This window comes from Emericellopsis atlantica (assembly GCF_019669845.1).
Source record: "Emericellopsis atlantica unplaced genomic scaffold F5Z01scaffold_61, whole genome shotgun sequence".
In the NCBI taxonomy this organism is placed as follows: domain Eukaryota; kingdom Fungi; phylum Ascomycota; class Sordariomycetes; order Hypocreales; family Bionectriaceae; genus Emericellopsis; species Emericellopsis atlantica.
Window position 1 is genome coordinate 13066 of NW_025764763.1, and position 20559 is coordinate 33624.

The window sequence follows — 20559 nt, forward strand, 5'->3', positions numbered from 1 at the left end:
TCGGTGCGGACGAACTACACTTCTGTCGCTGCCACTGCCGTTGGCTTTGCGACGCCCTGTGCTCGGGGGTTGGCACCATTCTCAGTACCAACTTGCTGACACGGTACCTGCACACGACTGTTTTATGGCGGTTTTCAACGATACCCGCGCGCCGCCACGCTCACCTTGGGTCTTCTTGCTGCGCTGACGCTCGCTGGGCCCGGCTATACAGGCAAGACGCGAATGTACAAAGTGACTGGTCCCCAAGGTTGTTGTTTATTCTGGTGCATTGCTAGGCGTGATTCCGTGATTGCATCCTTTCAGGGATATTGGGTCTATAGAAAGGCGAATCTGGAGTAATAATTGCATGTCTAAAGGCGTTGACTACATGTATGATACGGCATCGCAGGGACGCATGGCACCCCGGCGGCGAGCCCGAACAGTCTGCAAATGTGACAACACGAGTCAGGGTGTTCTACCTCGGGTTCTTTATTAAGCCACGACCTGGCTACTAGTTCTACCGACCCGCGGTCCTTCGAGTATCAAGGGCCCTCCCCCTTGTCCACTGGCATCTAAGCTCACAGTGACTGATTCCCTGCCACCAACTACGTGTACTGTCTCGCCAATGTTGTGCGAATCCACTTCAAATGCCGGAGAGCTGGTGCTCAGTGGCTCATCGTTTGTGTCGAGTTCCCTGATCTCAACGGTGGGCAGTGGGATCCAGCCTTCGCGTTGTGGTATCATCACGATGGGAATAGACGTCTCCTCGTCCGACATTGGATTGGACGCCTGCGGAACCACGAAATGGCCCCGCCGGCGTCCACCTAGTGTCCACAGCTCCAGAGGGGCGGTGACCTCGTATGAGAACACCTGATCACGCCGAGGGGCCTTGGTCGGATCGCACCACCGCCTTGTCGACTTCAGACGCAGTATAGCGGGTGCTACTTGCCCAATGATCACCACAGGTGGTTCCCCTGTCGTTTTCTTACTGATCAGGTCTGGCATTGGAGAGAGACGCAGATCAATGGTGTGGACCACAGAAAGGGAAGGGACTTCCACTGGGATAAGTATAGAAGATACAGGCAGTATGTTAGACGAGGGCAAAGGCAACGTCTGGTGGGTTTGGAGCCACTCGCGAAAGAAACGCGGAATGGCCACAGCAGGATCCTCCGACTTTGCAGGGTCGGAGCCTAGTCCGATGAGTTTGTCCTGCCACGGAATGGACGCTAGAAAGTCTGTCGACACCTCTCCCAACAGTGAGGCGCGCTCGGACTGACGGTGGTCCAAGTATGAATGCATGTGCTCCATAATCACGGACTCGACAAGCCGCTGATACTGAGTCAACGGCGTTTGTGCAAGAGCCTCCATGATTGCATGTCGTAAGAGTTCCTCAATCTCAAGATTGAGCCGGTTGTAACATAACTTGAGATGTAGTGTTCTGCTTGCACCCTTGCCCACGTGCTCGCCGGTGGACTTCCTTCGCACCTTGTACACTAGGGTGGTCGGCTGATCGGGGAATATGTCCAAAGTCGAAGACGCGAGCCCGGAGCGAGTAGCTTCGAATATGTCAGAGTCGAGGAGCTCGGAATCGTACAAGCGGAGTGGTTGAGTGCTGCCTGTTGAGACACTGAAGCGCGAATACATGACGCTGTGCTTGAAGATATCTTGCACGTTGACCCCCACTGCGAGGGATATGGGTATCTTTGATGTTTCCGAGGTGGCAAATGGGCCGTCCTTGTCGGTGTTGTAAGTTATGTCCAGTTTGGCAACTATCTCGGCAACGTCTTGCTCTATAGTATACGGAAATCGGATGACCGTGGGCGAGTCACGCGGGAGAGCACCAAGACGAAATACGCCAGCTTCCGGAGGTTTCGCAAAGGAGTCTGGCTGGTCGATACAGACAGCTTCGTTCATCAACATACGCAGACCTCCCGTCGCTGGTCGGATGCGCACCTCGCAGCTCTTGACGCTGTTGTTGCCGGAGTGGACTGTCAGCTCGAGATGGTTGGTCTTGTTCAGCGTCATATGCCGGCTGGCACTGAGGCCGACCTGTAGGGCGGATGCTGGTCTATGCAAGAGCACCGATCTGAATCGGTGGGCTGACTGCTTTGAGCTCGAAGCATCGTACTCGGAGGAAAGGGAAAGGCGCGAAGATTGCAGACAAAGTCTGCCAACCCGGAACAGCCCTGGAATAATCGACTGGTCTGATGTCAGTTACATGCAACGCAACGTCCAATTTGCAGACTTACCGCGCAATGAAGGGTGATCACATTCGGTCCAGGCACTATTGATGTCTGCTCGGCAACGCGAAAAATGACCTCCGTGTGGGCCACATTGTCCGTTACGAGTTGCAAAGTGACGGAATCAAAAGTAGCTTCACTAGGCAACAGAGATCGTAATCGTATACTCATCGTCGCGCTGTCCCTGTCGTCGTGATAAACCGGCATCGACTCGAGGCAGACATCGGCGATGAAGCTATCCAAGGGGACTTTGGCGTCGCCAGGTAGAGCCAGGGCAAGTTCAGAGACGTTACCCACGGCGTCATTCACGACAGCGGAGATTCCAGCGCGTATACTTCCGTCGCTAACGCTGCCAGCGAGCGTCCCGGGTTTCTCATGGTCCTTCTGGGTAGCGCATGCCTTCGTCAACAACTTCAAAGCAACCCTCACAAATTCCTTAGACTTGAGATGCTTCAAACAATTTGTGTACATGACGAGCATTGACAGCTCAAGCCAGCTCCAACCGCTCTCTCCAAAGAATGGAGTTGTGAGGCAGAAAAATGAGGTCGCCGCCCGGTACTCCTGCAAATGGTACTTCAAAACGGCCTGGTCGGACATGGCGCCTTGGACGCTTTGATCTAAACCAGCGACATTAAAATGCCGCTGAGCTTTGTCCGTCAGTATCTCGTACAGGCGGTAGAAGTCCGTCGAATTATCAGCGGCAGTTCTCAGCAGCTTGTTGTTAATCCCGGCCAAGGGCAGTTCTCTGGAGTCTCTCGCCGGCTTCCCTTGCTTCTCGGTAGTGTCGCCATCGTCGTCGTTTAAGTCGATATCTACCATCTCCAGCATACCGAGCTCGTGCATGATGGGGGCTTCATCCCAGCCCGCGCTCCAACCTCGTAGCTTGCCGAAATTGGTCAAGATGCTGCGCGAAAACATGTATAGGTCACCTCGTTTTGTGGCCAACTCCTCCAGACCATTTTTCGCAAGGTAAGCTTCGTATGAATCGCCTTGGTGTGTAATGGTGTGTTGACCAGGTCCAGGGAACACCCCAGGGCTTGGTGGTGGTTGATGCTCTTGTTGTGCGGATTTTGTGTGAAGCGAAGATTCCCGAGCTGGATGCATCATCGTCTTTGGTTCAGGTATAGATGCCTTCTGCTCATCATCGCTCGTGAAAGATATTGTAGACGATGGTATTGGCAAGGCTTTAGTTGACGTCTGGGCGAGGATTTGTTGTGCCACGGAGAAGCCGAAGGAAGAGATGACATTGTTAATGACATCGTCGCGCAATGTATTAGCGGCCCTCTCTGGTTGTTGCTCCTCCGCGTATGCAGTAAGCAGCTCCTGTCTCATGACATGAGATATCTGAGGGATGAATTCAAGTGCTCTGTGGCAAATTTCTGCCAGTTTCGCTAGGTTCTCCTTTTCCTCGGGTTTCTTCTGTTGGGCTGGTACTCGAGGCGCTACACCATACAATATCGAGTCCTGCTGCTCCTTGAGTTGTGCCAACAACTCCTCTCGTGTTGATTGAGCATTCGCGAGCCGAAGCAGCAGGGCAATTTGCCTCGAAAACAAGTAGCATCTGAAATCGAATGCCGACACGTCGTTGGCTAGGATCATGTCCCGATAAGGTCGCCTGGCGGCATTGATGGGGATCTCATCGGCCGACTCTTTGTGCAGAGAATCTGATTGTAGGTCGACGGTCTCGTCATCCGTACTGGACGAGTCCAAGGCGAGTGCGTCTATCGTTTGCTTAAGAGATTTGGTGTATTGAAGCAAACCACCACCCTGTCGGTCCAGGTTGCCGCCAGTGTTCTGTTCCGCCACAAAGGAATCTAGGCCAACACTCAACTCATCGTAGCCGACCAAGGCATCATCAACGAGTCCGACACTCTCAAAGCCGCGGGCCAAGCCTTCCTTGAGAATGAAAAAAGTGCAGAAATTCCAACCCGGCAAAGCTCTTTGTGATTCCTTCTCCTTGATGTCGTCTTCGTACTGGCTCACACGTCGATCGAAAGAGACCAAGATCAGATCTTTGAGTCTATTGAGGAGATCTTCCCAGGCGCGTTGGGCGTCTTGCTCGGTCTCCATGTAGCCTGTGGGTACCGCTGGTACTACCCGAGGTAGGAGGTCGTAAGGTACATCGTTGATGCCGATACGAATCTGAGCGACATGGTCCACCGCTCCTTTGGCAGAGCTATTGAAATCGGACTGGAATTTCTCGAGGAGTGGTGTCGAGCCCGTCCGCCACCTCGACGTTTTCCCTTCGCTAGCTGCACTCTCCGTCTTGACACTTGTGGTGCGCGGCTGCGTGGCGGCCGTGGTATTGGGCAAGACGACGTGAATGACCAACCATTCAAAAGCATCGTGTCTCTCTTGCACGCGGGCCTTTTTCGAGCTACTGGGCGAGGGCGCATGGTCCTTGATCCATTCCCGTACTTCCGATCTAACTGTTGCCTTGTACGAATCGTTGTCGTCGCATCGCACCAAGAGTATCTTCAGGTATGGACTCTGGCGAAGTCCCGGTATTTGGTGTCGTCGTTGAGGACCAGCTGCAGAGCCAGTGGTGGCAGCAGAACTGCCCACTGTCTCTAGTGATGTTGTCCTACCCCCTACACTTTGCGCTTGGAATCCATCGTCGCGCGCAGTACTATCGGATCGTCGAAGAGCCGGTGTCGTCGATGCAGGCGCGACAGGGCCATCACCGCCGCGAACAAGGTCAACGTGCAACGTTGGGATGGATCGCAGTGGGCCAGCGTGAGACTGCCAATGAAGATTGTGTAGAGGCAATTGTGGTATCAAGCCAGGAGCGAGTAGTTTGTAGACGTCGTGCGGGTCGTGGTATTCGACTTGAACTCGTTAGCTGCGACAGGTGACCAGGTTGTTGGCTTGCAGTGACCGCACCTGTAACTTTCGATGTCGAGGCATCTTGCGAGTCCATGATTTGAAGCACAAAATCAGTGGGTTCATGGGCATTCAACGACCACTCTCTGGAGTGATCAGCCTGCTCAGACGCACCAGTTTCATGAACACCGCATGTTGAGAACTACTTACCGACGATGACCTCAAGCTATCCGCGGTGAGGACCCCTGTTCAGGGATTTGACTAGAAGGGGCAGGCGGTGAAGGACATGACGTGGGGTCTCCATGGCAGAATCCATCATCATGCAACTTGCGCAAGTGGTCTACGAAAATCCCCCGCTGCTGCGAGTGGCTACGAGATTGCGTACACGATTTAGCCAAAAGCAGCACAGCCTTACGAAAGGATTTACGAGATGTCTTCTCTCCAGGCAATCAAGTATTCGCGGGGGAAACTCGAAGTTCTCGACCAACTACGCCTGCCCCATTCATTCCACTACGATGTCGTTTCGAACCGATCCGAAGCCTTCGACAGCATTGCGTCCATGCGCGTGAGAGGCGCTCCCGCAATTGCTATAGTGGCAAGTCTTGGACTTGCCGTCGAGCTCCACCACCAGGGGTTGGCCGCGGACTCTTCGTCTGAAGCGATTACTCAGATCGATCAAGCTCTCGACTACCTCAAAGGCAGTCGACCAACCGCTGTGGACCTGAGTAACGCCATTACTCAACTCAAGTCAAGAATCCGCGAGTCGAGCGAAGGCACCAAAGAAGACATCATCTCAGCTTTCATCGACGAGGCAGAGAAGATATTCGCCCAGGACCTGACAACGAACGTGGCCATTGGAGACTCGGGAGCAGACTGGCTGCGCAGGAATGCCGGTGCCACCGCTGAGACTCCTGTGTCAGTACTCACGCACTGCAACACTGGATCGCTTGCGACATCGGGACACGGAACAGCACTCGGTATCATCCGCTCCCTCCATTCTAGAGGACTTTTGAAGCACGCCTACTGCACCGAAACTCGACCCTACAACCAAGGTAGCCGCCTCACGGCTTTCGAGCTAGTTTTCGAGAAGATCCCAAGCACACTCATCACCGACTCGATGGCGGCGGCCTTGTTCCGTTTGCAGAAAGACAAGGCCAACGTTGCCGCTGTGGTGGTAGGGGCGGACCGCGTTGTTCGCAACGGCGATACGGCCAACAAGATTGGCACATATCAACTTGCAGTCCTTGCCAAGGCTCATGGCATCAAGTTCATTGTAGCTGCACCAACGACTAGCATCGACCTAGTCACGCCCGATGGCAGCGGGATCGCAATCGAGGAGCGGAAAAAGGAAGAGTTGACACAGGTGACTGGCGCCATAGTCAAGGAAGACGGCACAATTGAGCAGGGCAGCAAGGCACGAGTGGCCACAGCCGACCAGCGAGTAGATGTATGGAACCCAGCTTTCGACGTGACGCCCGCCGAGTTCATCGACACTATTGTGACCGAAAAGGGCGCTGTTGAGAAGAGCGCGGATAACACATTTGACTTTAGTCAAATCATGGCGGAAAGGTGGGCGAGGGTGGTCAATTCTTAGATAGAGTCGGCCACATAACGGCGCCTTTAAATCGAAAGGAATGATCCTCAGAGCTCGTCGAGCGAAAGGGCAGAATCGCCGGAGTCGCCATGCAGGGCATGCATGACCAACCGCTGGTAGCCCTCCACCGCACTCTCGAGGTCACCTACAGTGACATTTTCGTGCGGACCGTGAGCGACAAGAATGGTACCCGGCCCATAGAGATACCGCGTGAAGTCTCCATCAAGATTTGGCATGTCGGTTCCATAATTGACCACAATCGACTCGAAACCTATGTCACAGTCAGCCGTGCACTGCTTGAGTTGATGAGGGATGTGAAAATGGTACCGTCAACTGCACATTCAGCTTCGACAAACCCGTACCCCTGGCTGCAGACCAAATCGAATGCGTCCTGATCGATGCTGTCCAGGATGGCCTGGATGCGTTCCTGTACAACTTTGCCGCCCGTTTCTTTGGGGCCCAGCGCAACCCGTACCATGAGGCCAGCATGTGCGTGCTCAGGGATAACGTTCTCCGCTACACCTCCCTCAATACGGCCGAGATTGACGGTTGTATTGCCGTACTCTTTGCTGCTACCGAGGTCTGCATCCAAGACCTCTTTCATGGCACGAACGAGGAGTTCAGTGGCCGACTTGCCAAGCCAAGGGTAGCCGCTGTGGCCACCGATTCCCTGTACATCGAGACTGCAAAACAGTGCCCCCTTGTGGCCGCATGCCAGCTTGTTCTCTGTGGGCTCGCCGAAGATCACTGCCTCAAACTTGGGCTTGGGATCCATATCATCGAGCGAGGTGTTGAATACTCTCATTCCATCGCCAGACACTTCCTCACCGACGACAAAGAGCAACATCACGTCGTCACTCTGAACATCTCCGACTTCGAGGAGCTGCTCCAGAGCGACTATCATGGATGCTACGCTTGCTTTTGCGTCAACACTGCCCCTGCCACTGATACGTGTTTGCTTCGTGATCTCTCCATCTTCGATGTCGTACGGGATATGAGGCGGCACAGTGTCGATGTGACTCGTCAGGAGGACCTTCGGGTTGGGCGATTTGTCGGAATCCGGCCATGCAACCACGTTCATCCGGTCGGATCCAGAGGGCGTGTTGTCTCGTGGAGGGACGACCTGGAGAGTCGACATCCAGCCCTTTTCCAGGAAGTAGTCGGTGAGAAACGCGCCAACATCTTCTTCCACTCCGGAGGTCGACTTGATGGAGACGAGGTCTCGATGCAGGTCGATTAGATGGGAGCGGTAGGATGGGGCATCGCTAACATCGCGCCTGGGAGGTGATTTCGTGTCGACAGGATCAACCCGCAGGGCGAGCGCGACCGATGTGTACAAGGCCAGACCAAGTGAAATGGGAAGCATGATTATAGTGACTGATTGGCGATACTTCGATAACCTCAGCCGCCTTGGTTGGTGAGGACTACGAGTCCAAAGGCACCAGGTAGGGTGATGACGTTCGATGGGAGCTCCTCGGGAGCTCCACTTTGAAAGCCTACCCTATACCAAGACATATCCACAGAAGCACAATCTTCTTACCAGGTAACTAGTCGGCATGGTTATCCACTGCTCGCCGACTATTGATGCTCGATATCCAGGGTTGTTGGGTTACTTCATGGTCGTTGGAGACCTTGTGAGCGTCAGGATGCACGTGTATCTGTCGACAACAATGGTCACCGAAGCCCTTGGTTGATTGTAGTTGTAATGGTGCATTCAGGAGGTGTGACATCTAAAGCCAGAAGTAGGAGAAATTGTACCTCACATTCATAAGCTGCTACCGAGCGCGTTGGACTTATGCGATAAATAGAAAGATAAACCGCATGGAACGGATTCTGGCAACTACTTGAACGCCGCATGCACTGGCAAACTGATGGTAAGGTAGATATACCAACTGGATCATTGGGGTGAATACAACCATGCAGGCGCTCGATAGTCGCAGCGCGAAATTCAACTGCCGAGGAACGAAACCACTGTGTACTCAAGTTGTACAACGGCCCCGTCAACTGTTATATGTCCTTCCCCATCTCGACTGCTGGAACGTACAAAAGGAAGCCTCTCATGGGTGTTTCTAACTTCAAGGATCCTCATCCCCAGCTTTGCGTGCCTAAAAGAAGTGTTAGTCGCTGATGTCGGGTCCGAAGCAAAGTCATAGCTCACCCTGACAGCACCTGGGCCGCCCAACTCCCTTTCCAATCCTGCCTCGAATTCTCGAGGGTATGCCACCTTGTCTGGATAATTCATGTAGACGACGCCACAAACACCCAAAAACGTAGCGACAAAGGTGCCCATCATAATCAGGCCAGGCCCGGTTGTTGTCCATGTGTAGTCATAGGGCGAAAACATGCCCAGAATGTCGTTGTCTTCGTGAATGGGCTCGCCAAAGTTTCGTCGCTCTTGAGGGTCCCACCAGTCGGCATGAGGGTCGCGGTGCTGGCGTTTGATTGCCGGAGGGTTAATGTAACCGCCGTTCTGCGTGACGACGCTGTCAGCCTCTGCTCCCAATGCCGACGCATGAAGCACTTACCATGTCCGGGTCTTGGGCAGGGCTTAATTCGTGGGGAGTCGGAAACTTCTCTTCCAGAACCTTCGCGTCCGAGTACTGCGGTGGGATGAAAGTTCGTCGCTGAGTCGTAGGGAGTCTCTGCGCAGCAGCCACTGCGCTGCGCAGAACTGACCGTCGACCAAGTCTAGCAGGAAGCATCTGTGCGACCGAAGTCGCAGTCAGTAACGGAATTAGAACGTTGGAAGGACTGAACTCAATGCCTTACCTTTGCGATATGTCGGCGCGTCGACCTCAATTGCTTCGAAGCTTGGTTGACGTTGATCTGCTAACGGCGCGAGACCAATTGATTGTACGAAGTGCCTCAGGCGACACAGTCAGATTACTCATCAGTCAAGCCACAAACAGGTGAAATCGCCCCACACGCTCTGCTTCGTCGTTGTGGCTGTGCTGGACTCGGCTTAGTGTTCAAGCTGTAATTTATTCCTGGAAACTCGCGTCTGACCTTTCGCGTCGCTACATGTCGCGGTAATGCCAGCTTCTTCGAAATTATAGTACGTACTTGCTGCTGCTTCAAACGTCGACAAATTAGCGAACAAAACCATACACCTTGGATTTTCCCAAAACGACTGGCTGAAATTTGACTGGTTGTTGCCTTTTCCATCGCCAATGTGTGCCATTCGCGAACAACGCACTCCGAGTCTGCGGCCGTCGTGTCTCGTCGTGATGAGCGAGTCCCAGTTATCCAAGCAACCCCGACGCCACTCGCTTCGCGCAAATGACGATGCAGATGAAGCGACCAAAGCGCGCTCTGCCGCCGCGCTGAATCACAATGAAGGCCTGGATGATGCACCGAGGTCGCCTGACGGCGGAAATGGCCTCGTCCATCTCAGCAAAAGCTCGCCACCGATACCGACACCAGCAACCCCTACCGCTACCCGGAGAACCCCAAAGCATGATTCCCCTACCGACGAGAGACCGGCCAAGCGACAGCGAACACTGAGCGCAACGACACCCCGAAGCGCGCGCAAACCGAAGCCCGTATCCCCACCGTGGAAAAGGATCGAAGCGGACGGCCCAACATCGTACACCGAAAATGGACGCCGGAAGTCTGGTCGCATCAATATAGCAGTCGCGGAGACGCCTCAACCAACAACTCGAAAACCACGACAGGCAGCGAGTGCCCGAAAGGCGGCAGCGAACTCTTCTACCAAGACTCGCGAACATACAAGTCGCAGCAATGCAAAAGTGGGAAAGAGGTCAAATGACGGCGAGAGCTTGTCCGTTCGGGGGCATGGCTCAAGTCGTTCGGCAAAGAAGGGCTCAAAGCTGCGTACATCCTCTGCGAGGCTTGCGCAAGGCACGTCACTGTCACCCGAACCGGAATCTCGCAGACAGTCTAGTCGGGTGCGACAAAGCGTGAGATCCCAAGCCGTGCACAGGTCTGCCGAAGACCCTATGTCCGTGTCGGCGAATTCCTACACGCAGCATTCTTCCCCACGCATACGGTTGCGGGTGAGTCGAGGAGGCAACATACCGCTAGTGCATGCTGCACAAGCACCCAAGCGACCCAAGCTTGGCGCGAACTTTGAAGACTTCTGGCGTCAGGCAGGGAATATCTCCGTTGATGCAGGAGGTCTCCAGTCATCCGAAGATGGGGCAATATACACAGACGAGATGGCTCGCAAAGATGCACGCACTGTATTACGAATCGAGGAAGAGGTGGAAGACGGGGGCTTACTGTCAAGCCGCCGATGCTCATTGTTTGCACCAGAAACAACGGAAGTGCCAGCAAGGCAATGGGCGAGGCAGGATCATATGGTCAAGGCTATGTCTAATTTTCGAAGGCTGATGGTGATGGAGCAGCAACGACATCGGACCATGGCCAAGCGAATCGCCGAGGCCTGTCGTGACGAATGGCTAAGGCGTCGACCGAAATCGCAAGAAGAAGTAGAAGCGGAAGCAAGGGAGCGATGGCGGAGTACTTACCGTTATTCTGTCATGAGAGCAATCAGTGGATTGTGGGAGAACGTCAAGGCAGAGGCTAATCGTCAGCGCTTCGAGGAATGGGAGGCAGCGGAGCAGCGCCGGGTCAAAGCAGCTCTCAACGAGGCTGTAAACCTTTCTGAGCAAAAGCTGCAAGCGCGCCAGCTTGGGCTTGACTCCGAGATCGCCTCCCTCGACGACCTGGACACGGATGGCAGTGTCAACGACGACCCCCTTGACGACGATTCACAATCTGACACTGCCGATACGCGGAGTTCGGACCTCACAGACAGCGACAACATGTCGTCAACAGACGACGACGAACCGGATGCAGGGGAGGTCGACGTAGCAGACGAAGTGCTTACCCAGGATCAACTCCGTGTCAAGTATGCAGGCGCCAGCATGAAATCAGCTTCTCCCACGGATGCCAACATGTCCACGAACCTCGGCACCAGTGTATCTAGTGACGAGTCGGTGGACATGGATGATGACCTGGGGGAGTCAGACCAGACGGAGGACAGTGATGCTGCCGATGAAGGGCGCAAAAACGGCACAAATGCCGATAGCGAGGACAGCGACGGTAGCGATGATGACCACGACGACGGGGCACCAAATGGCCTGTTGAACATGCTGTTCGATGACTCCGAATTGAAAGAGCTTTCCGCTGAAGCACCTGGAACGGAACCTATGACAGGGGCACTTGAAGTAGGCGACGATGGCACCCCGTCAAGCCTCGCGCCGGCCTCAACACGGCTCAACAGTGCTCCTGATGAACAACTCAACACGAACATCTCTACGGATGGCGATGCGCCAGGTTCAACTGTACTGCACGAAGAGTCCGAAAAGCCTATGCGCCAAGAGATCTCGCCCGATGCAAAGTCGACGATGGATTATGAACAAGATCAAGATAAAGCACGGCTCACATCCGAAGAATCACATAAACAAACCACCGAGGTACCTTTCCTCCTGCGAGGAACCTTGCGTGAATACCAACATCAGGGTTTGGACTGGCTCGCTGGGCTTTACGCCAACAACACAAATGGTATCCTGGCAGACGAAATGGGTCTTGGCAAGACCATACAGACTATTGCCCTGCTCGCTCATCTAGCGTGTCAACACGAGGTCTGGGGGCCACACTTGGTGGTCGTTCCAACAAGTGTGATGCTGAACTGGGAAATGGAGTTCAAGAAATGGTGTCCTGGCTTCAAAATCCTGGCCTACTACGGGTCTCAGGAGGAACGGAAACGGAAGCGACAAGGGTGGAACAACGACGACATGTGGAATGTGTGCATTACGTCGTATCAATTGGTTCTCCAGGATCAGCAAGTCTTCAAGAGGCGTCGTTGGCACTACCTCGTTTTGGATGAGGCGCACAACATCAAGAATTTCAAATCGCAGCGGTGGCAAACACTCCTGGGATTCAATACGCAAGCACGACTCCTTCTCACAGGCACGCCTTTGCAGAACAATCTCACAGAGTTATGGTCCCTGCTCTTCTTTCTCATGCCCGCTCAAAATGGTGTGGGAGGGTTCGCCGACCTTGAAGAGTTCCATGACTGGTTCCACAAGCCCGAAAGCCAGATTCTGGAGAATGGACGAGAACAGATGGACGACGAGGCTCTAGCCATCATTTCCAAACTCCACAAGGTGCTACGGCCGTACCTCCTGCGCCGGCTGAAAGCGGATGTTGAGAAACAGATGCCTGGCAAGTACGAGCATGTCGAATTCTGTCGACTGTCGAAAAGGCAACGCGAGCTGTACGATGGATTTCTATCCCGAGCTGACACCAAAAACACTCTAGCGTCTGGCAATTACATGTCTATCATCAATTGCCTGATGCAACTGAGGAAGGTCTGCAACCACCCAGACTTGTTTGTCGATCGTAAAATTGTCACCTCCTTGCGGATGCAGAAATCTGTCCCGGCTCTTTACCAATCGACTGCACGAATGCTGTCCCAGGGGCTCTTGAGGCCGGAACCCATGTCAAAGGTTGACCTAGGATTCTTGAACCTGGTGCCAGCGCAGTATGAGAGTATCCCAAGAGCTGTAGCTGAACAGGTCGCGAAACTGAGCCTATCCACGGATTTGTTGGACTACCGAGAAACGCAAAGAGTCCGGGCTCGAAATGCATACGTTAATCTGGATCCAACCACCGTCACATCCAGTATTGTTTACATCGAGAGTGCATTTCGCTGGGGCCGATTCGAAGAGTTGCAACACTGTGTATACTTGAATGCACTGCGGCGCCAGCAAACTCCCATATACGGCAAAGATCTTGTTCAGCTGTTGACAATTGATGCGGGCGAACGACTTCGGAAGCCAAGACCTAAGGCTGCTCGAGGTTTCTTGTCCTGGTTCGAGCAAACGTCGTCAACAGTGGGTTCGATGGCTCTCTCTCTACAACAGCGCGCAGAGAGCATGCGCACCGCCATCGAGAAGTTCTCATGTGTCACACCGGCTGTGGTGACCTGTGACATTGGAGAAGTCGTCCTCGGCCGTCGTGCGGCTCATGCCTTCACGGAACGAGATCTCCAAATCTCCAAGCCGAAGAAGTGGACACCATGGTTGGAAAAGGAATCACCTTTGGATCCCTGGCATGAGGCACGACTGCGTCTCAGTATTCAATTCCCCGACAAACGTCTCCTACAATATGACTGCGGCAAATTGCAGGTTCTTGATCGCTTGCTGCGCAAACTTCAAGCCGGCGGGCATCGCGCCTTGATCTTCACTCAAATGACCAAGGTGCTCGATATACTGGAACAATTTCTCAACATTCATGGCCACAAGTATCTGCGACTTGACGGCGCCACGAAAGTCGAGCAACGCCAGATCTTGACGGATCGATTCAACAATGACCCACGAATCCTGTGTTTTATCCTCTCAACGCGCTCCGGTGGGTTGGGAATAAACCTGACTGGAGCAGACACTGTGATATTCTACGATCAAGATTGGAATCCTGCCATGGATAAGCAGTGTCAGGACCGATGTCATCGAATTGGCCAGACACGAGACGTCCACATCTACCGACTCGTCAGTGAGCATACCATCGAGGCGAACATCCTACGCAAAGCCTCCCAGAAACAAATGCTTGACGACGTTGTCATACAAGAAGGTACTTTCACTACAGATGCTTTCAACCAGATGTCCGTGCGCGACTTGCTACGGGAAAAGGTGGATACTTTCAGTGAAGGTGTTTCTGCGGCTGATGCTGCTCTTGATCGCGTCCTTGGTGGCTCTGATGGGGACGCAAACCAGCGCAAAGTCGGTCGCGTTCTCGAGCAGGCTGAAGACCGCGAAGACATCGATGCAGCTCGCGTTGCGGAGAGAGAGATCGAGGCCGATGACGCTGATTTCGTCGAAAACACAAGCCTTGTGACCCCTGAAGATTCGACTGGCCGCAATGCTGCATCCGCTGTTCGCGACATTGACGCGGAGGACCAGGCCACTGAAGGCATCATGCAGGAGCCGAATGCTTGGGGAGCTCCGATGGGGACGATTGATGACTTTATGCTCCGAACGATGGCCGATGCGGTAAAGGGCACTAAGCTGGAGTTGCCTCGAGACAAGAAAAAGGGCAAGAAAAGGGGCAGGGATACCAGAAAAAGATAAGGACTGTTACTAGAAGCACGGGCTGCGTTCATGTTGCCCGAGTAGTAGAGTACCAGTAGGATGTACTACCTTAATGTAACATACATCTGCTTGTAACACTTCGGACAACAGCATGATGCTATGCGCCCACCGACTATGTCAGCACGGAGGACAGAGTTGAGATGTATCTCCGTTTTGCCCGAGTAGCCAGATGAGAGTGTCGACAGAGAAGTTCAAAAATGTACGACGGTGATGAATTACCGACTGTCGTACTCCGTACTTGCGGCACTACGGGGAGTATGATAGTGTCGTGTGGCGACTATTATTATGTGTGGCGTACATGTGCGCACTGTGGCGCTGACCTTCAACAAGGGATTCCGCGCTGGACTTCCTCAGACAGTACCTGGTTGATTGTGCAGATGGACGTCGCAATCCGCCTCATTCTTTATCCCCCACGAATATACACCTTCCTCCCCTTCTTCTTGGCTTACAGACTATTTTCGCCATTTGTGATTCATACTTGGAACGCGAACCTTCTTGCGCGATCGTGATTTCTCTTGTTCTGCCATGGCGCTTTCTCCTTGCTTTCGATGAGCACTCCTGAACCCCTATCCCCGACGTTGTTGTAGGATATCACGACTTCCTCAGCTGATCGACCGACGAACGACAAGCTCAAGACGACGAGAGCGGCCCACCAGCCCCCGAACTCTACGACTGCTCCGCGCATTAATTTGCAACACGGTCTGCTGACCGTGCACCGACAACGCACTAGGGATGCAGATCGCCAGAGGGAAGACGGTTGCAAACGGACGGAAGGCTAAAGTAAGTTCGCAAGAACACGCGAGCCTCGGGCCTTCCTAACAGCCATTACAGTTGGCCAATTCGTATCAAGAACTTCTGGAGTGCGCACCCACCTCATGCGACCGCCTTTTCGCGGCGGCTGCAGTCTTCGTTGCGCTTTGCTGACCTCGACAGCGAATTCTCCAACAAGGAGCTCAAGTCGGTTGGGAATTATAATCTTGGGCGTTTGATTGGCAAGGGGTCGTTTGGCAAGGTCTATCTTGCCTCACATAAGCTCATCAATGGCTCCAAGGTACGACAACCCAAGAGTTACCTCCAACGTTGATTGCTGTACTTACGCCTTGGCTCCTTAGGTTGTGCTCAAGTCCGCGAACAAGGATGATTCGAACCTCGCACGCGAGATCCACCACCACCGTCAATTCGTGCACCCTCACATTGCCCGACTCTACGAGGTGATAGTCACCGAAAGCTTGGTGTGGCTTGCTCTGGAGTACTGCCCAGGTAAGAGCCTACCGTTGAAGATGTGATTGGGCTATGCTAATGTGGCTCGATAGGAGACGAGCTTTACAACTACCTTCTTAAGCATGGGCCATTGCCGATCGCAAAGGTCCAAAAGATTTTTGCACAGCTTGTCGGCGCGGTTGCCTACGTCCACCAGCAGTCCTGTGTACACCGCGACTTGAAACTCGAAAATATCTTGTTCGACAAGAACGAAAACGTCAAGCTAGTCGATTTTGGCTTCACCCGGGAATATGAGGGCCGAACGAACCACCTCCAAACCTTTTGCGGAACAATATGTTATGCGGCTCCAGAAATGCTCAAAGGGGAAAAATACGCGGGCGAGAAGGTTGACGTCTGGAGTCTAGGCATCATATTGTATGCTTTGCTGTGCGGTGAACTGCCTTTTGACGATGACGATGACGGCGCAACGCGCACCAAGATCCTCACCGAGAAGCCCGCCTTCCCCGAACATCTCCCTGCCGATGCAGTCAGTCTGATGGAGCAGCTGCTGTCCAAAAGACCGTTCCCGAGACCAAGTTTGCCCGACATTCTATCCCACCCATTTCTTGCCGAACATGCTCCGGCGCAACAGGCTATCCTGGAAGTCCACCAGCCTAGCCCATTTACCACGGGCCTGGAGAAGGATTGCCTCCATCGGATGAAGGCTGCAGGCGTCGACATTGATATGGTCATAGAGAGCGTGTTGGCTCAGAAGTGCGATGCTCTATCGGGATGGTGGACATTGCTACTTGCCAAAGAACGCAGGAAGCTTGCGCGGAGGGAGAGAAAGCGCACGGAACGAGAGGCAGAGAACAAGAGCTCACGTCGCGTCTCTGCTGCATCGAGCAGACTGGAGCGCATGGCGCCTTCGTTGCACGATGTCGACGAAGACGGCGGTTTGACCAGCCATTTCATAAGTTCGAGAAGCCGCGGCCGGAGCTCTCGACGCAGCACACATTATTATACTGATTTCAACTTCCAGGAGCTGGCGACCCAATTTGGCGACCCGAGTGCGTGGAACGGTCTTGGGAGCCCTGACGAGATCCCACCGACTCCGATCGACAAGGACTCCATCAGATCCGCGTCAACGTCTACGCATCGTCGTCCCGTGCCACCTCCCAAAGAGGGCATCATTCGAAGCGCACGCTCTCGTGGTTCCACGCTCCACTTGGTGACAACATCCGAAGCGCTTGGCCATAGCGGCCACCACCACCACTCCCATACCACAACGGAGACCAATGGTAATCCAAAGTCCAGACGTAAACCAAGTCAAGCCATTATTGCGCACTGGAAGAACTGGACACACTGGATATTCGAAAACACGACTAAAAGACGACGATGGCACGACAGAAAGTCAAGCCGTAGCACACCTGATCTACACAAGAAAGATGGAAACTCCACTGGCAAAGATAGCAAGGCTTCAACACCTCGTCCTCAGACAAACCCAACCTCAGGCCTTCAAAAGTTCCCAGCCACTGCAGGACTGCCGAAGAACGTCGTGGCGAACGGCCATCTAGGCAACGCGATAGGGTCAAAGGGCAGCAGCAAAGCCGGACACGGGCAGTCCCGACAAGCCCTCCATCCGGGGTCGGACCATGGAACATTGCGCACTTCCCCAGCGCATCCACAGCTTCGGAAGCGCCAGTCTTTGTCCCCAGCGCCGTTGACGCCCACGCCTGTGACCCCTCGATCTTCGACAATGAGACGGTCGTCGGCCGGTCTTCGAGGCCGCAAGTCCACGTCATCGTCAGTCTCGTCAGTACGTTCCATGCATCGGCACCGCCATTCCCACTCCAAAGCTTCCTCGACTAGTTCTGCTGGATCAGTTTCGGTATCGAAGAACGCACATCATCGTGGCGCGTCCCCGCAACACTCTGTCAAGCTACTTCCCGCTACTCCAACGGCCACATCCTTCCCTTCCAACATCCGTCTGGTCCGCGCCGCGCCCTCGCCCTTGAACTTCTACAATGAAGGCATGCCTCATAATGAACCCGCGGTACCAGGCTCGCCAAACCCATTCTCGTCGGGGGTCTTGTTTGCAAGACGCAAGAAGAACATTTTCAAGGGCCCCTCGCTCAACCCCGGAGGTGTCCTGGGGAGTGGTCACAGAAGCTCCTCAGCCGGTGGCCACTCGCGTTCTGCGAGTGGAAGTGCCATTGCTCGGCGATCCGGAGAAGTGACCATACAGGAGGAGGACGAAGATCACGAAGCAGAGGCAGAAGTTGTTGAGGAGGTGGAAAACTTCACGCCTGTCATCACACGACCGGGCGAAATCGTCGAAGAACGCATCATCGAGGCGGACGAAGAACCGGAAGTTCGAAACGATGCCAGTGCAGCTGCGATCAAGACACCATGAGCAGCTGCCAACCAAGTCGGTGGCAGCAGCTGATCGCAGACGATGACACTGTTTCGCTACTCTGGCCTTGAGCTCCAGATGTCCCCTTGAGCGTGCTTGTCTGATGTTCGCGACGACTTGGATCTTTACTTGCTTTGCGGGGATACCCCTCTGCTTCATACTCATCCAATCACAGGTTCGAATATAATGTATATAGAAACACCTTGAGATACTTAGTTGGATTAGTTGCCATGTCAATTGGCAATGCTTAACTTACCAACAATAAGCTTCTACACCGAAACCGCCTCCTGAAACCGTGTGATATTAGTTGCACTGGCGCCAAATTGTAAAGCGTCATCTGAAGGACTACAGGGTAAGGTGCGGCACCCAGCTTCAGTACGTGGTATCTTACTAAGGCGGTTGCAAGCGCGCCCGCGCTCGTCGTTGGTAGCGGGGTACATGGGGTCCGTTGCTCAAGAGAACTGTATTATCTTGCACGAAGTATCCGTGGTAGCTTTCATCTATTTACTTGCGAAGGTGGTAGTGCTCGCCAATCGAGACCTGGAGGAAAGATCTTTCTCCCAAGAGCCACCGTGGGCTTCGACCACGATTCTCCTTCTTCATTCTCACATCTCTATCTGGTGGCACTCTTCGCTGTCGGAACCGCAGCCATGACCCGGCCTGAGCCCGTTTTCGAGAAGGACCGCCATATCAAATATTGGAAGCGCTGCCATGACACATACCTCCCATCGCCGTACACGGCATCGGACTCGACGCGCTTGATGTGGGCGTGTTTCACGTACTCAGCTCTGGACATACTACATGTGCCTTTCGACCCCGAGGATGTAGCCAATGTGCGCACTTGGGTTCTGAACTTGCAACATCCTCAAGGTGGATTTTGTGGCAGCCCGGCTCATGTATACAAGGGCCAGGCGGCAGATCAAGGTCATGCGAACTTGGCGGCAACGTTTTTCGCCCTTGTGCTGCTCGCTGTAGTGGCAGAGCACGGCGAGGCTGGTGCGGACGCATATGCTGGGGTTAATCGGCAACAGACACTCAGGTGGCTTCGACGACTGCAGCGGGACGACGGCAGTTTTGGGCAGAACATGTGGGATGGTCAGCCTGTCGGCGGCAGAGACACTCGACACAGCTACTTGGCGAGCTCGGTTAGGTGGATGCTCCGCGGAGATCCCGAGAAGGGTAGCGCGGCGGAGGAAGAAGATATCGACATGGAATCGATAATTAGGCATATTCGCCGCGGGCAAACATTCGACGGCGGGCTAGCGGAAGCTTCATCACACGAGTCTCACGGTAAGCAATCGAAGACGCCCTGTGCGCTGCGCCCACCCTAACCAGGTCGCAGCTGGTTACGCATACTGCTCCGTTGCAGCATTATCGCTCTTGGATAGGCCATTGCGATTCTCGGACGGCACGTCGCATGAAGCGGTGCTCCGGGGCACAAGCGATCGGGATCATCTGCTGAAGTTCTTGGCGGATCGCCAATTTGTCTACCTGGCCCAAGATGAAGAGGAAGAGGGCGTCTCGCACGACGCGGGAGAGGAGAACTTCATCATGGCACAGTTGGACTCTCTCAACATTGATGACAGCTGCGACTATGGTGGTTTCAACGGCCGGTGCAACAAAAAGGCCGACACGTGCTATTGCTGGTGGGCCATGGGTACACTGCGCGTATGTGCACAAGTCCCGATCCTGTCCCACTCACCTCAATACGTATACTGATGTGCGTAGATGCTCGACTCGGGGTTCGATATCGGCGCAAGCCCGGCGCGTCGTTACTTGCTCGAGATCACACAACACCGGATCGGCGGATTTTCCAAGGTGGCAGGAGCACCTCCTGACCTGTATCACGCGTACCTCGGGCTTGCGGGACTAGCGTTGTTGGGCGAAAGCGGTATCAAGGAATTCGACGTCGGCTTGTGTTGCAGCATCGAAACGACTGCCAAAATTGAGCGCGCGAGGGCTGGGCTGATACAGAGGGCAGAGCAAGATGCCCAGTCTGAGCAGGAGGACAGATTCTGGGAGCAAGTATGATGTGGGTAGCCGAACGCAGCGATGGTTATATTTCGTCAAGTCCTACGAGCTATGCCGGCTCTTTACGATGGTTTGGGCGTTGACGCTTGGTCATTCGATTCGCTCTTGAATGAGAAGAACGGGGTTGAGTCCTTCCTTCGTTCCTCGACCTGTGGAACT

The 20559-nt window shown here is 54.0% G+C and overlaps 7 protein-coding genes across 7 annotated transcripts; 4 read left to right on the forward strand and 3 right to left on the reverse strand.

Annotated features, from left to right (window-relative positions):
* Positions 1–28: 28 nt before the first annotated feature.
* F5Z01DRAFT_493908 (trafficking protein particle complex subunit 10) lies at positions 29–5314 on the reverse strand. The gene is made up of 3 exons (XM_046260213.1): positions 5103–5314; positions 2229–5047; positions 29–2178 (listed from the first exon to the last, which is right to left on the reverse strand). The coding sequence occupies exons 1-3, from the start codon at positions 5137–5139 to the stop codon at positions 472–474; spliced, it is 4563 nt and encodes a 1520-aa protein (XP_046113472.1). The 5' UTR covers positions 5140–5314; the 3' UTR covers positions 29–471.
* Positions 5313–6856, forward strand: F5Z01DRAFT_494070 (Methylthioribose-1-phosphate isomerase). The gene has a single exon (XM_046260217.1). It carries the CDS (start codon positions 5473–5475, stop codon positions 6634–6636), a length of 1164 nt encoding a protein of 387 aa, XP_046113473.1. The 5' UTR covers positions 5313–5472; the 3' UTR covers positions 6637–6856.
* F5Z01DRAFT_678573 (uncharacterized protein) lies at positions 6684–8002 on the reverse strand (the record flags this gene model as incomplete). The annotated part of the gene is made up of 2 exons (XM_046265457.1): positions 6684–6907; positions 6964–8002. The coding sequence occupies 2 exons, from the start codon at positions 8000–8002 to the stop codon at positions 6684–6686; spliced, it is 1263 nt and encodes a 420-aa protein (XP_046113474.1).
* A 392-nt stretch (positions 8003–8394) lies between these two features.
* F5Z01DRAFT_668914 (uncharacterized protein) lies at positions 8395–9468 on the reverse strand. Its single transcript, XM_046264380.1, has 3 exons — positions 9162–9468; positions 8795–9106; positions 8395–8741 (listed from the first exon to the last, which is right to left on the reverse strand). Exons 1-3 carry the CDS (start codon positions 9336–9338, stop codon positions 8712–8714), a joined length of 519 nt encoding a protein of 172 aa, XP_046113475.1. The 5' UTR covers positions 9339–9468; the 3' UTR covers positions 8395–8711.
* Positions 9469–9553: 85 nt separating this feature from the next.
* F5Z01DRAFT_668915 (SNF2 family N-terminal domain-containing protein) lies at positions 9554–15119 on the forward strand. Its single transcript, XM_046264381.1, has one exon. It carries the CDS (start codon positions 9807–9809, stop codon positions 14730–14732), a length of 4926 nt encoding a protein of 1641 aa, XP_046113476.1. The 5' UTR covers positions 9554–9806; the 3' UTR covers positions 14733–15119.
* A 1-nt stretch (position 15120) lies between these two features.
* F5Z01DRAFT_715791 (MAP/microtubule affinity-regulating kinase) lies at positions 15121–18614 on the forward strand. Its single transcript, XM_046266522.1, has 5 exons — positions 15121–15533; positions 15585–15613; positions 15687–15804; positions 15866–16013; positions 16067–18614. The coding sequence occupies exons 1-5, from the start codon at positions 15486–15488 to the stop codon at positions 18367–18369; spliced, it is 2646 nt and encodes an 881-aa protein (XP_046113477.1). The 5' UTR covers positions 15121–15485; the 3' UTR covers positions 18370–18614.
* Positions 18615–18841: 227 nt separating this feature from the next.
* On the forward strand, positions 18842–20554 carry F5Z01DRAFT_494339 (terpenoid cyclases/protein prenyltransferase alpha-alpha toroid). Its single transcript, XM_046260218.1, has 3 exons — positions 18842–19659; positions 19712–20037; positions 20098–20554. Exons 1-3 carry the CDS (start codon positions 19020–19022, stop codon positions 20398–20400), a joined length of 1269 nt encoding a protein of 422 aa, XP_046113478.1. The 5' UTR covers positions 18842–19019; the 3' UTR covers positions 20401–20554.
* Positions 20555–20559: the final 5 nt, after the last annotated feature.